Source organism: Sinohyriopsis cumingii, chromosome 16 (genome assembly GCF_028554795.1).
Source record: "Sinohyriopsis cumingii isolate HCF-2022 chromosome 16, ASM2855479v2, whole genome shotgun sequence".
NCBI lineage: Eukaryota > Metazoa > Mollusca > Bivalvia > Unionida > Unionidae > Sinohyriopsis > Sinohyriopsis cumingii.
This window is the reverse complement of record NC_142976.1, coordinates 89,928,261-89,945,713: the sequence shown is the minus strand read 5'-3', so window position 1 is coordinate 89,945,713 and position 17,453 is coordinate 89,928,261. Positions and strand designations below refer to the sequence as shown.

The following is a 17,453-nucleotide window of genomic DNA, read 5'->3' as shown; positions in this document are numbered from 1 at the left end:
TTTCTATAGCTAATAATCAATGCAGATTGATCTTCTTTAATAGATTTCCATGCGGCTTCTTATTTTTCCCATTCCACATGCAGATCCATCGATATAATCTAAATTATGAATTACTTGACATCCAGGGCCGCTTTCATGAACAGGGCTTGATGCATATTTATAATCTGGCATTTTGGTGCTAAATTCCTCTGGATAATTTTGTTTACATTCAATTTTAATAACACTTTATGATAATCAGGTTTTCTTTGATATTCAGGCAATTTCTAAACAATTTTTTATATCTCTGAATTATTATTAATTTCTCTGGAGATTATTTTCTTTATTTCTTCATCAAGTTATTCTTCACCACGATTAATTATTAGGCGTCGACCATGCACAGAACTAATACAAATTACAATATAACGATCTAAATTTACAATCACAATACAATTATTACAGTTACTATCGACTGAGCCATTCATTGTAATTCCATGATTTTGTTCTCAAATGTTGCAATAATAACAGGGTTTCCGTCGTACATTGTATGCATTACTACACGAAACTATACCCAGTAATTGATCAGTTTTTTCTGGTTAATTCATTAGAAATTATTTTTTCATATCACCATCTGGTATATCATCTGAATAATAATAAGATATATTTTCTTTTTCAGTGTATTTTACTTCTTTGTGCTGAATGCGAGTTGGACATGCAAGTAATTCAGAAGCTGAAACATTTTTATGTGAAATACATTTTTTTAACACTTTGTTATTTTACCTGTTTTATAAGATCTCGTATTTGTTAGTTTTATACTATGAAGTCCAGCCTCTAAATCCATGCACCATTCTGGATTGTCATTTTTAGCTTTCTTAGTAAGACCTTTCTGTTGTTCTAATGATACAGGTGTAGATTTACATACAATATGATATCCACTATTTGTTTTGAAAAGATACACCTGTGACCGTAAACAATCACATAATCTCATAAAATAATTGATATTATCATCAGTATTTATCTTTTCATTGGTACTCATCCATGTACCAATTTTATCCTCATAATTCATGTTAGTATGTATACACTTGAAATACAAATCAATATCAAAAATTGGATATCAAAGTCTGAACTCTGGTATAATTTCATTGACTAAATACTCAATATCAAATTTATCAGCAACTTGTTCAAATCATCATCCAATGAAAATATGTAGAATTTATCAAAATGCTGGATTATTAATCCTTGAAGTAGATATTCACACATAAACATACTTCATAGAGCATTTATTGCTTCCATTTTACTGTTGCCACAAGCAGATTTCTCTAGTGAATTTACATTCATTAAAAATTATAATAATCTCCGAGAGTAAAATAATCATCTTTAGCGATATCTATTAATTCTTCCTCAGTATTTTCCTCAAACAAATTAGTAGGATGAATAAAATCAGGATCATTTTCCGCACAAACACAAAAATTCCTTGATTTCATCGACACTGATTTTATCAACATTGGTGATCTTTGTAAATTGTCAATATCAGCGACTTCAAAAAAGCGTGTATTGGACAGTCCGCAGGATTAATTTTGCCGGTAATATCACACACATGATTATTTGCCGACATCATACACATATATTTTATACAGAACTTATATCTAATTACAAACTGAACACTTGTTTGTATATTATATATATATATATATGCCATTTTCCTTTGAAATGAACAAGTGTAAATGGCTCTTACAAGGATCATTGAGATCTTCTGATACGAGTTGTTATGGAAAATACTGCGGCATACACAATCAATCAATTAAGAAAGGTTCTACAGGACCTACAGTCCTAGACAGTGTCTGTGCTGTGGAAAGGGTTTACAAGGTAAGTTAGATATCTATACAAAGTGCGGTAGAAATAAATACAGAATAATGTTACTTTATTTTGAAGAAAAAAACCGAAATATTATGTATCAAAAGAAAAAACCCTTACTGTTGAAGAGTTTCTTGATAAAAATATGTTGGAGAAGAGTGAGAGCAAATAAAACTTCACACATTTCATGACGAGGAAAGTATAAAAATAATAATTGTTATAGATAACTGTATGCTTTCCTCACCGATGATAGAAGCATCAAAATAAATAAATGTTGTATCATGACATCTTACTCAGACATATTTCATGACTGTGGAAATGCGACAATAGTAGTATTATTATTATAATAATTGTCTCAAATCCACACCGACAATGGAGGCCTCATAATGAATAAATAATTGCTGTATTTACAATAATATTTTAAGATTTTTCGCCACGTGATCAAATACATCAATGAAAGGATCAGTCATCTGATCCTCGATCTTTTCATTATTGTGAAAAATGACCCAAAATGAACTGTCCAACAAATAAAAATAATTACAAAGAAAGATATTATACCACACATTTAGTTTATTTGACCATTTCTCTGGATTCAAATTCTATAATTTGTCTCCTTGGTACTTTTAGGCATATTATTTTCATATCTGTTTCTGTAGAAGCCTATAAAATATACTTTCTGAATAAAGAGATTCAAATTTAGACGTGGACTCCACATGGATTTATCATAATAAATTTACATGATCATAGGTCACAATATCATGCATCTCCCTTGACAAGTCAAGGATAAAATCTTTGGTTAAAGAAACATCAGCAGGGAGGGTGTGACCACAAATAAGTGCCCAAAAGGAAAACAAAACACATACAAAATTGAAAACATGAGCGACAAAGATAAAGTAACAAAATGAACTAACCCAGTTAGAGTCAATCTCAGTCAGTTAGAGGCATCGGTTTGACATTATTCACCTTGTATTTTAATTTTTTTCGCATGAAGTTTTTTTTTCTTCAAAAAGAAGACTTGCTCCAAAACTGGTCTGTTCACCCTCTCTGCTACTGTATGCCTCCATGCACACAGCTTGAGACACAAGTATGACCAACATGCACACAACATGGGACACAAGTAGGCCAGCATGTACACAGTTTGGGACACAAGTATGCCATCATGCTCACAGCTTGGGACACAAGTATGCCAGCATGCACACAGTTTGGGAAAAAGTATGCAATCATGCACACAGCTTGGGAAAAAGTATGCCATAATGCACACAGCATGGGACAAAAGTATGACCAACATGCACACAACATGGGAGACAATTATGCCAGCATTTACACAGTTTGGGACACAAGTATGCCAGCATGCTCACAGCTTGGGACACAAGTATGCCAGCATGCACAGTTTGGGAAAAAGTATGCCATCATGCACACAGCTTGGGACACAAGTACATGTACACCAAAATTTGCTTCCGTTGTTTAGGCTACATCAGCCATATGATCCAAATGATAGACAAATAAGTACATGGTTTGAACTTCTGTATAAAAGTTATTAAAACTAACGAAATTTTTACTAATCTTTTCCACTTGTGTTATTATTATGATTATTATTATTTTACATTCTGTATCTGATTTACATAGTGATCAACAATATGGATAAGTGCTTAGCACAGATAAAGCAGTTAAAACAGTTTTGATTTGAAAACTGTCACATTCACTGGAGATATACAAATTGTGTTTCCTATTTGTCTTTCAAGTGCTGATTAACAGGAATAATTTCTGTATCATGTGACAATATTTGCTAATATTTAATGGTCTAAACATATTTTATTTGCTAAATTATGCATAAGGGGTGGAACTACAAGTTCTTACAACTTTAGATAAGCCCTTCCCCAATTCATATTTAATAAAAGAAAGGGTGGGGTATTTTATTTGCTAAATTATGCAAAAGGGGTGGGACTACAAGTTCTTACAACTTTAGATAAGCCCTTCCCCAATTCATATTTAATAAAAGAAAGTGTGGGGTATTTTATTTGCTAAATTATGTATAAGGGGTGGGACTACAATTTCTTACAACTTTAGATAAGCCCTTCCCCAATTCATATTTAATAATCAAAAGGGTGGGGTATTTTATTTGCTAAATTATGCATAAGGGGTGGGACTACAAGTTCTGACAACTTTAGATAAGCCCTTCCCCAATTCATATTTAATAATAGAAAAGATGGGGTAAGATCTGTAATACATAAGAAAGAAAAAAGTATTTTATTATTTCCTAATTTATCAGTACATTTACAGAAAATTAAATTAAAAAAGGTCATATGATATCATGCTAATGCAAAATTTACATAAGTTGAAATTGCATAAGTTGGCAGATACATGAAATGGCATACAGCAATTCATCTTTTATAACTTTCTCTCTCTTACACACAAACATATGGATACCCTTGATCATTATGCTCATTCTAACACTGATACAATTTATAGTGGCTTTTTCTCATAAATACAAATTTAGATGCGTGGTAGAATTTTGGAGAAGATAATGCTTTATTTTCACTGGCAAGTATGAAGACTGACTGGGCAGTTAGAAGTGTCATAGTAGTTGGAAACAACCTTTCTGGCAAATGCACAGGCTGTATCATGCTACCTGGAGACAAATGCACAAGCTTTGTCATACTAGCTTGAGACATCCTATCCGGCAAATGCACAGGCTGTGTCATGCTAACTTGGGACAACCTTTCTGGCAAATGCACAAGCTGTGTCATACTATCTTGGGACAGCCTATCTGGCAAATGCACAGGCTGTGTCACACTAACTTGGGACAACCTTTCAGGCCAACAAAACCAAGTTGAGTTGACACAATATTGAATTAAGTGGCAGCTGTACGCATTTTTTCCTGAACTGAGTGCAGCACAACAGTGCAGCTATCTTGACAATGTGAGTTTCATCCTTAATAAAGAAGCAAACCATCTGTATATTGATGTACCTCATTTTCCCAAGAAATATGAATACTGGTGATATTCCTTAGTATTCACATTATTGCAAGACATGAATTTTAAAACAGCTTTAGAAAAATACATGTTTAACATGGGACTAAATCTTGTGATGTTAATAAATTGATTTAATTGTGTTTATCAATAATTCTATGAAAGCAACTGATAGATGCTGTTTTCAGTTGATAAACAATTACATGTATACATTTATAGTTTCTAAAAATGGTTGTGATATTTTTCATTATGTTTATATGTTCACTGATAATTGTGCATCTGTTCTGACTTTAAACTTGGATTTTCAGAATAACTCAATTCTTTAGTGTTGAGCTGAATTTATCATATTGTGATTTATATACTGTATATATGATAAATAACAGGAAGCCTCAAGGTAGATAAGTTTCTGTAACTGAGATATCTGATCTAAATAAAGTTATTATTATTATTATTATTATTATTATTATTCCAGCATGAATAAATAGTTTGGACAATAGCAAAACATTTATAAAGATAGCTGCCATATTCAGTCAAAGATCAGCACCTTTTTTAAGACTGATCAAAAAACATACGACTGCTGAGGATGATAATTAGCTGCATAAATATACACAAGCAGTCAGACCTGTGTTCTATAAAATTTTAACATAAATATGCAGGAAATTAATGGAAAATAACAGCAGGTTTTAATGAAGTATTTTAGTGATCGGAGGAGAAAGAAATAGAAAAGAGGAAACAAGAGTACTGATTACATGGAGGATAAATGCCCCTCAATTTCTATCAACCTAAAGCATTGTATTTGAACTGAAGCATGCTTTCATGAAAATCCTATGTTAGTAAGCCAAACAGACGGAGAAGAATCAAGAAGGAAGACTGTCAAAATAACCTTGAAAAAGAACTATAATTGATGCAAATCAAGTGTAATTCTCTCTACACAAATTCCATATTACAGTTATTGCTTTGGCACAATGTCCATTTCAGCATATAACACTAAATCAGTACATCAGAAATTCAATTGTTAAAATGGCTTCTTGGAAGCCATTTTTAAAAGTCCATGAGGCATAATTTTCATAGTGTTTAAAGGAGTATTTTGTAAAAGGTTAATGACAATATGATCAACCAAGTCATTATCACAAAATTTGCCATAGGGATGAATAGTGGCAATGTTTAGTGTCAACAGGACACAACTTTCTTTTAAGAGAGGTTTCACCTTAGGGTAAATATGTATATAATGTTCTGAACCATCAAAACATTGGATTGGGAGGGGCTGAGATAATCATTTATTGGACAGTGACTTGATAGCATATGAATGGCAGATGACAGATAACTGGTCACAGCATAACCATCCATGATTTTCAACCAGCAGAAACAATAAGCTTCGGATTAATATTTTGCCTAAAGATTTGAAGAACTTAATAATGTCAAGATTAAGACATTCTTAACAAAGTGCCAAGAAAAGATTTGTTATGAGTGAACCAGAAAATAACTGTGTGAATACGAGGCCTTAACATGGACTAATCATGGAACATGCAATAAAGTTTGAAAAGGGAGCAAAGTGAACTGGTTGAAATTAAGAGAGATCAATGTGACCTTATATATATATATATATATATATATATATATATAATGCATCAAACTTGGGTGATACAAACCTCTGAAATATTGTGGCCTTTAAGGTTGACATCTAGTACACTGAGCCAGCCATTATAGATACCAACAGAAACTCCATACACAACTGCTATCTGCCAAAATGTGACATTCCTGAAAATGAAAATTACAGAATTTGCACATTCATGATTGCATTTTCATTCCATTTATCATTTTAAATGAAAAAGGTTAGACCCTATCCTGCTTGTGTATTGTGATAAGATATTGGAGACTCTGTACAGTTTGCAGCTGTGTGTAACTTGTACACTGGACCCTCGCTATATTGCCCCTCAGTATAGTGTGATCCCTAATATAGCATTGGTGTGGTTAAAGATTACATGATACTGATCTCCAGTATGTTGTGGCATTGTCTGTATCACAGTACACCTGTATGGCTCACCTGAAAATTGTTATAGTAAGGTACCACTGTACTCAGTATAATGTAATGTATTCCAATAAAATCTGATCTTGCATACATCCCTATCTCTGTTTAATGTATACTAGTATAATGTGACACTGACTATATCACAGTATGCCTCCTCTGAATAGGCATTATAATGAACAAGCACTGTGTGTGTGTTTGTGTGTGTGTGTGTGATACTTTCTGCATCCACCAATAAGCTGATTTTCATTGCAACAAGTTGTTTGTAGTGCACACCCATTTTGAGCTGATCCCTTGTATGGTGAAATGCTCATTAACCATTTGCATCTACTGTGCAACAATACAAAATTGTCAAATAAAATTAACTAAACAATCCACATATTCAAGTAAGTTTATCATTACAGATGATATCTCATACCACTGAATGGATTTATGTAATTGTATCATGGTGGTGTGTGTGTGTGTGTGACTTGGTTTTATAACATAGCTTTAACAATTTTTCAGTCATATTGCTACAATGTCTGCAGTGTGACAGTTTATAGTGATGTCTTGCACTAGGGCATCATGCCCCAGACATATAGCATCATATCCCACCCAGTCACATTATCTTGACACCAGGCTTATCAGTCCTAACACTAACCTCTTAATGTTGAGTGCCAAGTGAGGCAGCTGCTAGTACCATTTTTGTAAATTGTTGGTATGACTCAGCCAGGGCTCAAACCTGCAACCTCTTTCATCTGAAGCAGGCACTCTAACTACTTAGGCCACTGAAGCAATCCTATCATGGTGATGGATGTATTCTCCAGTTGAAGGCTCACACTACCAAAGCAAGGCTGTGTTTAATGGGCAGATCAATTGGAGTGCTCACCAATCTACACTATGTTTACCAGAATAAATTACACATTTCAGCTGAGTATTGGTGGTCAGAATTAGGTAACTTAGCAGATTGCACCCACAGAGATAAGTTCATAGAGATATGAACTTTCCAAAAACAATGAGAGATGTTACAGATAAAATAAAAGTTTGAAAAGGAAATTTCATCTGCAAATTTTTTATGCATAAAATTTCAATGGTTATAAATATCGAAACAAGAATTTGAATCACAATTTCTCATTACATAAGCAGTTGACTTTATCTGAAAATATCTCTTTTTAATGTTGGACATAAAACATAACAAATTTAAAATTTTAGAGTAAAAATATTACCCACATTACTGCTTATGAGCAGGTAGAGTCAATACATGAAATAGGAATTTATGAAACCAAGTCTTGAAATAGTGGGAAAAATACAGATTTAATTTTTTTTATTTCTGTGTGAATTTTAAAGACTGAACTTACAAATTATAAGAAGAATATTTCTCTTCATCTTCCTGATAAAATAATTATAAAGAGATATTTAAAAAACTCTGTAGTTAATAAATCTGTCCTGAAGTTTCGTCTTTTTCTGTAAAGTGTTTCCATTCCTATGGCTAGAGTCAGTGAACCCACTTGCAAGTTCAAAGTTGGGAAATTCTGAAAATCCTCGTTAAATTTCCAGACCAGCAAAGTTACGTACATGTACTTGTTGGGTAGATGAATCTGGTGAGTGATGGCACACTTATCAAGATTAGGTGAAGTAAATCTTCAATAACATGTACATCAACCAAAGATTTTTTTTTTCTTTTTAAAAATGCATACCTTGTGTCACATGACATTTTATCCATCTTTTGCATTGGCTCAGTTGCAAACAGCTCTGATCCAGAACTCCTGGCACATTATTCATGTATTCACTATTTTCCTTGTGAATTATTGTATAGCCTTGTGTATGATACCCACACGAATGTGAACATCACAGACTGGACCTGACATGACTGTTTGAAATCATGGGTATACAAACAGTATGGACCTTGGCATCATATGTTTCAGCATTCTACTCTATTTGCTTTAAACCATTGATAAAAACAAGTATAACAAACACTGATATGTCATCACACATCCCACCAGACAACTCCATTTACATTAAATCAAAGATAAATACAAGCAGAATAGACTCTGATATGCCATCATGTATCCCAGCATACAACTCCATTTACATTAAATCAAAAGATAAATACAAGCAGACTAGACTCTGATATGCCATCATGTATCCCAGCATACAACTCCATTTACATTAAATCAAAAGATAAATACAAGCAGAATAGACTCTGATATGCCATCATGTATCCCAGCATACAACTCCATTTACATTAAATCAAAAGATAAATACAAGCAGAATAGACTCTGATATGCCATCATGTATCCCAGCATACAACTCCATTTACATTAAATCAAAAGATAAATACAAGCAGAATAGACTCTGATATGCCATCATGTATCCCAGCATACAACTCCATTTACATTAAATCAAAAGATAAATACAAGCAGAATAGACTCTGATATGCCATCATGTATCCCAGCATACAACTCCATTTACATTAAATCATGGATAAAAAACAAGCAAAATAGACCCTGATCTGACATTTCATGTCCCAGCATACAACTCCATTTACATTAAATCATGGATAAAAAACAAGCAAAATAGACCCTGATCTGACATTTCATGTCCCAGCATACAACTCCATTTACATTAAAATCATGGATAAATACAAGCAAAATAGACCCTGATCTGACATTTCATGTATCCCAGCATACAACTCCATTTACATTAAATCATGGATAAAAAACAAGCAAAATAGACCCTGATCTGACATTTCATGTCCCAGCATACAACTCCATTTACATTAAATCAAAGATAAATACAAGCAAAATAGACCCTGATCTGACATTTCATGTCCCAGCATACAACTCCATTTACATTAAAATCATGGATAAATACAAGCAAAATAGACCCTGATCTGACATTTCATGTATCCCAGCACACAACTCCATTTACATTAAATCATGGATAAAAAACAAGCAAAATAGACCCTGATCTGACATTTCATGTCCCAGCAGACTACTCCATTTACTTTAAATTCATGGATAAAAAACAAGCTTAATAATCTTCCATCACATAATGTCCCAGCATACAACTCAGTTAACTTTAAATCATGGATAAAACAAACAGCACAGACTCTGATCTACCAGTACACATGATGTCCCAACAGATTAATGTTTACTTTGAATCATGGATAAAACAAACAGCACAGACTCTGATCTGCCAGTACACATAATGTCCCAACAGATTAATGTTTACTTTGAATCATGATGTCCCAACAGATTAATGTTTACTTTGAATCATGGATAAAACAAACAGCACAGACTCTGATCTGCCAGTACACATAATGTCCCAACAGATTAATGTTTACTTTGAATCATGGATAAAACAAACAGCACAGACTCTGATCTGCCAGTACACATAATGTCCCAACAGATTAATGTTTACTTTGAATCATGGATAAAACAAACTGCATAGACTATGATCTGCCAGTACACATAATACTGAGATTACTGACCAATACATTATCAATGTTCTGGTTCTTTGGTCAAAGTATTTAATTTTGAACAAAACCTAATGTGCAGAAACCTTTATTTTGACATACTATGACCTCTGACCTCAATACCCCAGAATCTATAGGTTTCTTTACTACTCTAAGTGCAAACTAACAACAAAGTGTTATCAAGGAATTTACTTCAGAAAAAAAGTTATTCTGCAAAAACCCATCATTCCTGTAGCCACAATGACTTTAGCCTCTGTCTTTTTGAATCAGTGACCTTTTAAATCCATAATTAAAAGGGCTTTAGTGCAAGGCCTCCACAAAGTTTGGTTACATTGATAATATATGGTATGTAGTCAAATGCATGTATGACAGGTGTTACATTGATAATATATGGTGCAGTCAAATGTATGTATTACAGGTGTTGCATTGGTAAAATAATTATGTTGTGTAGTAAAATACTTGCATGACTTGTGTCATATTGGTAAAATGTGCTGTGTAGTCAAATGCATGTATGACAGGTGGTACAGTGATAATATATGGTGTAAACAAAAGCATGCATGACAAGTGTTGCATTGATAAAATGTGCTGTGTAGTTAAATGCATGTATGACAGGTGGTACATTGATAGTATATGGCATGTAGTTAAATGCATGTAAGACAGGTGTTGCATTGGTAAAACAATTATGTTGTGTAGTACAATACTTGTATGACAGGTGTTGCAGTGGCAAAATGTACAGTGTAGTCCAGTGCATGTATGACAGGTGTTGCATTGACAACATAATTTGTGCAGTCAAATGCATGTATGACTGGTGTTGCATTGATAATATATGGTATGTAGTCAAATGCATGCACGACAGGTGTTGGCAAAAAAAATTATGTTATGCAGTCAAATGCATGTATGACATACTAATTTACCTGACAAGACTTTTAAACCCAGAGGAAAATTCTGGTCTCTCCAATGAGGCAGATGTACTTGGTGGCAAGGGAGGCTTGTTGGGAAAATATATCAGAACCAGAAGGAAGCAAAACACGGATGCTCCAAAAGCTGAAAACAAGCATCATTATGATTATGCTAATAATACCAACATAGATGTTTATGTAAAATAAATCAAAGGAAATGAGATTTCCTTGGAGTGCAATATCCCACCTGCAAACTGCATCATGATGTTCATGATGTAAATTATTTACCTGCAGCAGCTTTTAAAACTGTCAACACCAACTCACAACAATATTGATAGCAAACATGTTTCAAACAGAAAAGTGATTTCTCCTTCTTGTTATCCATTAATTCAAGCCTAAGACTGAAGTATATATATATATATATATATATATATATATATATTTAAGCTAATATTCACACTTGAGCAGGCCCTACAATAACTGAAACTAGTTGAATAATAGAACAATCATCATAATCAAGTCTGCATATAATGATTCCAATGTAGCGTTTATGACTAGGGAAGATGCTATAAATGAAGCAAATAGACAAGTAAGCAATGTCAGGAAAAGCAAAGCAATTGAATTATTATTGCATGATGAAAGATCAACACTTGTTTCCTTACACATCACTTCTTTGTATACTAATATGATGCACAGTGATGGGAGAGGGGCATGTAAAGAAGCAATGGAAACAATAGCCACACACTCATTTTCTGCTTAAACTTCTGGAGGTGGTCTCAAAACTCGGTAACTTTGTGTCCAATGAAAACAGCTTCCTCCAAATTAATGGAGCTTCCATGGTTATAAATATGGCTCCTTCATTTTCTAAAATCTTTATATGAAAGACTGGAGCGGCAACATTTAGCATTGGTGAGACTTGCACAATAACAGTGGGTATGTTGTATTGAGGATATTGAAATTGCATCATGGAAAATAAAATTTTGATGACTTTATCTCAAAAGTAAATAACTCACATCCTTCAATAAAATACGTGACAGAAGTCTCTAACTAATAACCTTGTATTTCTTTACACAACAAGCAGACTTGCAAAATTACACATGGATATATACTCAGAACCAAATGATAAACACTAGAATCTTATTCCATCCATCTGTCATCCCAAAAAAAAACTGCATTTAGAACATCCTAGGCAATGAGAATACAGAATTTACTCTGATAATGAAACATTCCAGAAAAGGTCATAGGAGCTGTCTGGACATCTGATGAACCTATGCCACAATATACGCCTGACAGAGTCAAAGGAGGCCAGCAAAGGAACACAATAACTTATGAAAATTAATATTAAAAACCAAGTTGATCAGATAACATTTATCCTGATCAACCATTCTGACAACCCAAAAGTGATCAAGTTATCCAGAAACACTGGAATCATGTGATCCACTAATGTTGATCCTACTAAACAATTCAGTAGTAGCCTAATGCAGACCAAAAAGCCACATAGAGCAGAGCAAAGTTAATGCCAATCAGGACCCAGGATTATACTGGCGCAGTAGTGATAAAAGATGTAAAACATTTTGTTATGTATATCTATGTCATGTATATCTATATTTTTGTAACTCCTGGTGCATGATTTTATCTAATTTTTATAATTCTTACTCATGGCTGTAATGTGTACAGAATATCTTTAGTTCAGTCTGGCCTACGTGACTCGAGTATAGTATGACATAGGATTTATAAATAGATCTTTATGTATGTGTTGACAATTAGTAACAATAAGACTTAAAATAGCACCAATGGCGCAGTTTCTTAGTGACTGATTTGGATTTCTACGTTTTAGGAATAATTCTGTAGCTTCCAATTGGTTGTGCGTGATCATGTGAATATTCTTAATTGATGCAAAATCAATAGTGTGTGATGTCACATTGTGCATATTGCTAAGTATAGTCGCAATATACGGTGTAAAAGAGAAAGTTAAGCCATCAGATTCACTGACTTTTGGAGTCATTCACACTTATTGTGTTCCTGTTACAAGTCTGCAGATGTATTTTAGGTTGTCCTTAGATATTTTTTAAGACAAAATACATTTGTTTGGACTGTTCAGTTGAAATAGAAAGTGCTCATTATTTGGACTATAATATTATTCTGGAACTGTTATAAATTATTCTAAGGAATTTTGGACCATGCCATCTTGACAACATCATGGTTCTTGGAGGACCAGTACATTTCCAGTATTTAAATTTATAAGGAACTTCTCATTCATTTTGAAACTTTCATAGACCTTTATAGGGACTAGTTTGGATTTACTTCATAATTATGTAAGTTCCTCTCACAAATTTCATTTATAACTTTGAAAACTAAATTGTTTAAGTTTATAAAACTTGTTGGTTTTGCTTTTTTCTGTTACTCAACTTTGTCACCATAGCGACATAACAATTTCATCATAGTGAAAAATACATTCCTCATTCCCTAACATAATAATAAGGAAAATATTGAGAATACACGGGACAAAAACAAACATGCAAGTGGTTTAAATCAAGAAGACTCTAAAATGACACCCACATGCAAATAAAATAATTACCTGTTTTGAGTCCACATTTTTTCAGTGAAATAATTGGTTCATTTACTTCATTCTTCATTCACTTACCCATGATTGCTATTTTTGTGTAACTGCTCACAGACACACTATTTTTGTATAGTTCTTGTTGGTACTATATTATTTTTGCTGTTGTGGAAGTTAATAAAAATGATGGAGACAATGAATTATCTAGGAGATTATCTAAGGCTACATAACGTCATATCAAGAAACAGATGGTTCTCTTTTAGTCTTGCTCATCCTTTGTACCTCAATACCAACCAGGTTGCCATTTTATCAACAGATTTCAAACTGATAATGTGTGATATTGATAAGTTTGAAATAATAGTTGTATTAAACCCATAATCATGTAAATTTTGTAAATTCAACATTTTGTTTGTGATTATTGTTTGTCGTCATTGTCTCTATTTTTTAATTCCACCTCTGACAATGACTCAGTGAGAGTTGAAAGTTCTAAGGCTAGTAAAACAAGGGACCGATACTCTGCTGGCTGAAAAGAATTTCCAGGAAGATCAACTTGGCACCATTATCATTCAAGACCTGGTGGAAACCCATGTTGATACAACTTTTCATTTTGGAGAAGGAATAACAAGATTTTTAAGGTAGCCATTCTCTGTATCAGATCTATTTAGTACCAACTACATGATCATAAGAAGGCTTTTGGTGAAAGCCCAATGTTCATGTGACCAGCCATCTAGAAATAGTGGTAACAAGATTTTCAGGATGGCCACCATTGCTGGCATACCAAATATGTGCCTGGCACTATTATGACTAACTAGATATCATAAGAAGTTGTTTAGTAAAGAGTCCATATTGATACAACCATCCACTCAGGAGAAGTTGTTGAGTCCATGTTGATACAACCATCCAATGAGGAGAAGTTGTTGAGTCCATGTTGATACAACCATCCAATCAGTTGTTGAGTCCATGTTGATACAACCATCCAATCAGGAGAAGTTGTTGAGTCCATGTTGATACAACCATCCAATCAGGAGAAGTTGTGATAATATTTTCCAGATGGATACCATTTTCATTTTGGATTAATTCTACATCATATGCCTTCAGGTGAGAATCGCATGGCAATATGACTTTTCATTCAGAAGGATTAGCAATAAAAACATTTTTTAAAGATAGCTCTTGTGGCAGCCATATCAGTATCATTTTGCTTTAGGACAAATGCATGTATGTGATTTGAATTTTTAACGTAGCTTTAACAATTTTTTAGTCATATCGCTACGATGTCTGCAGTGTGGCAGTTAATAGTGATGTCTAGCTCTGGGGCATCGTGCTGCAGACATGTAGCATGATGTCCCACCCAGTTACATTTTCCCGACACCAGGCCAACCAGTCCTAACACTAACCTCTTAATGCTGAGCGCCAAGTGAAGCAGCTGTTAGTACAATTTTTTCATAAGTCTTTGGTATGACTCAGCCGGGGATCGAACCCATGACCTCCTGCATCCGATGCAGACGCTCTAACCACTAGGCAACTGGAGCTGTTTCCTTTAGGACAAATTAGATAACATAAATAATTATTCTTGTGAAAAGCCAATGGCTATATTACATTTCATTATGAAGATGGCTGTTGTGGTGGCCATTTTGGACATGTTAAAAGTATAATTTTCATTCAGGAGTATCTCAACATAATAAGAAGTCTTTAGTTAAAACCCCATGTTAATAATGACCATAAATTTAGAGGAATAATGATAAGAAGATTTTCAACATCGCCATATTGGACATCAGATCAATATTATTTTTATCTAGGACTAACTGACATAAGAAGTCCTCTGGTACCCCCCCCCACCATGTTAATATGAACTTCCATTCAGTTAGTCATGTATGCTACAGCTTTGTATTTTACACAGGGTTAGATTTATAAAGAAAAATAACTTCCCAGGTTTCCTTCACTGGTTATCGTGACTTTTTAAGATCTTAGATATTCTTACAAGAATTTTCAATTCCCTTTCTTTTGGTGTATGACTGATGGGTGTAATTTGGGTTATTGAGTATAGAGCTTGGCCTTACTTCATATGTGTATCTATCAATAAACTGCGAGCTCTGTTTGGTCAATTTGACTTCCTGGACTTCAAAGGTAACTTGTAAAAAATGAGCCAATAACTCTTTTTTAAAAATACTTTTTATATATTTTGTAATTCATTCATTGCACTTTCAATATAATTTCCATTCAAGAGCAATAACAAGACATACAACATTAGTCACTATGGTGGCCATACTGCATGTCTGAGCAACACAATTATTTTAGGACCATGTAGACCATGGGTTGAATGTGTGCAATGTTTCATAACAATTCTCCAAGTAGTTCAGAAGGGGCAGTGATAACACACTTCTACTAACATATGGATGGACAATGGGCAATCGACTACCCCATCTAGTCTATGACCAGTAGAGCATTGTTTTCAGGTTTTTACAATTAGGCAAACATTATCTAAGCATTTACTCACTCAAGCCTATATTATAAAAAATGCACTGGGGCACCAAAACCCATTTTGGGCAAACATCATTGCCCCAGGTGCCATTTACTCTCATTATGCCAATGAGTGTAAACTCATACTACTCCACTCCCCTCCCCTCCCATGAACATTTACGTAATTTAAGATTAGAAAGCTAGTATTAATGTTTACAGATTCCTAAAATTTCAATTCCATTATAATTTAATATATAGAATGTCAAACTTTGGGATTCTGAGCTGGAGCTAGATATAGAGTTTTTGTGCAGAAAAAGTTTTAAACAATGGGTCTAGGTTACAGTATATTTCTTCCTGATAAGACCAGGGGGCCAGCCTAAAGTGTTATTAAGTTCATTATTACATATAAGTAGATACATCTACTAAAATTGTTTTAAAAAATAGGGATGGGATTTTCTTCAAACATCACTGTAGAAATATGGTACCTGAGTATCTCTTTATCATACTCTTGGTTATCAAACACATTTCTAATGCCATCTCATGCGTCAATTTAGAAATTTAAAATTGATCAAAAGCATTCATTTCAAAGATGTTCCAGAAGCTTAGTGTCTGATTTCAATGTTGCTCACAATTTGGAAAAAACAATTATATTACAACAAGGCCAGGGCCTGCATGCTGATCCTATGGTCAAACCATTGCTGTAACATGTCTGATCATGATCCCAGGGTCAAAAGTTTCAGAGACCATGTCATAGATATCATTCATCTTAGCTTCATAATGATTCATTGCAAATATGAATAAAACCAATCAAGGAATTTAAGAAATATAAGCAAATGAAAAACTTCAACAAAGACCTAAAAACAAAGTTTGCATGACTGACCTGACCTTTATCATCCTGAGGTCAATGTATACATGACATGAATGAACTGTCTTAGTTTCGCACTGATTTATCACAAGTATAAAGAAAATTCATCACAGGATTTAGGAAATATAAACAAATGAAAAAACATAACCAAAACCTTAAACAGAACTTTTAAAGACTGAACTCAACCCCAAGGTCATAGGGGCAAGCAAGCATGTTGAAGAATGAAATGTCTTAATTTCACATTAATGAATATGCTAAGCATGATTAGAATCTCTCTTGAGGTTTCATAAATATTACAAATTAACAATTTTAACCAAAACCTTCATTGACATTTTCTATGACTCTGACCATGACCTGAAAGGTCATAGGGCAAAGCAAGCCAATTAACAA

The 17,453-nt window shown here is 33.7% G+C and overlaps 1 protein-coding gene across 2 annotated transcripts in view; it reads right to left on the bottom strand.

Annotated features, from left to right (window-relative positions):
- The window catches only part of LOC149780973 (solute carrier family 49 member 4 homolog), a 113,198-nt gene that overhangs the window by 26,857 nt on the left and 68,888 nt on the right, over positions 1-17,453 (bottom strand). For both annotated transcript variants that reach the window (XM_089938087.1, XM_089938088.1), the window contains 2 exons: positions 11,197-11,326; positions 6,449-6,557 (listed from right to left, as the gene is read on the bottom strand). In XM_089938087.1, the coding sequence (XP_089794213.1) occupies positions 6,449-6,557; positions 11,197-11,326 (239 nt within the window). The remainder of the gene's footprint in view (positions 1-6,448; positions 6,558-11,196; positions 11,327-17,453) is intronic.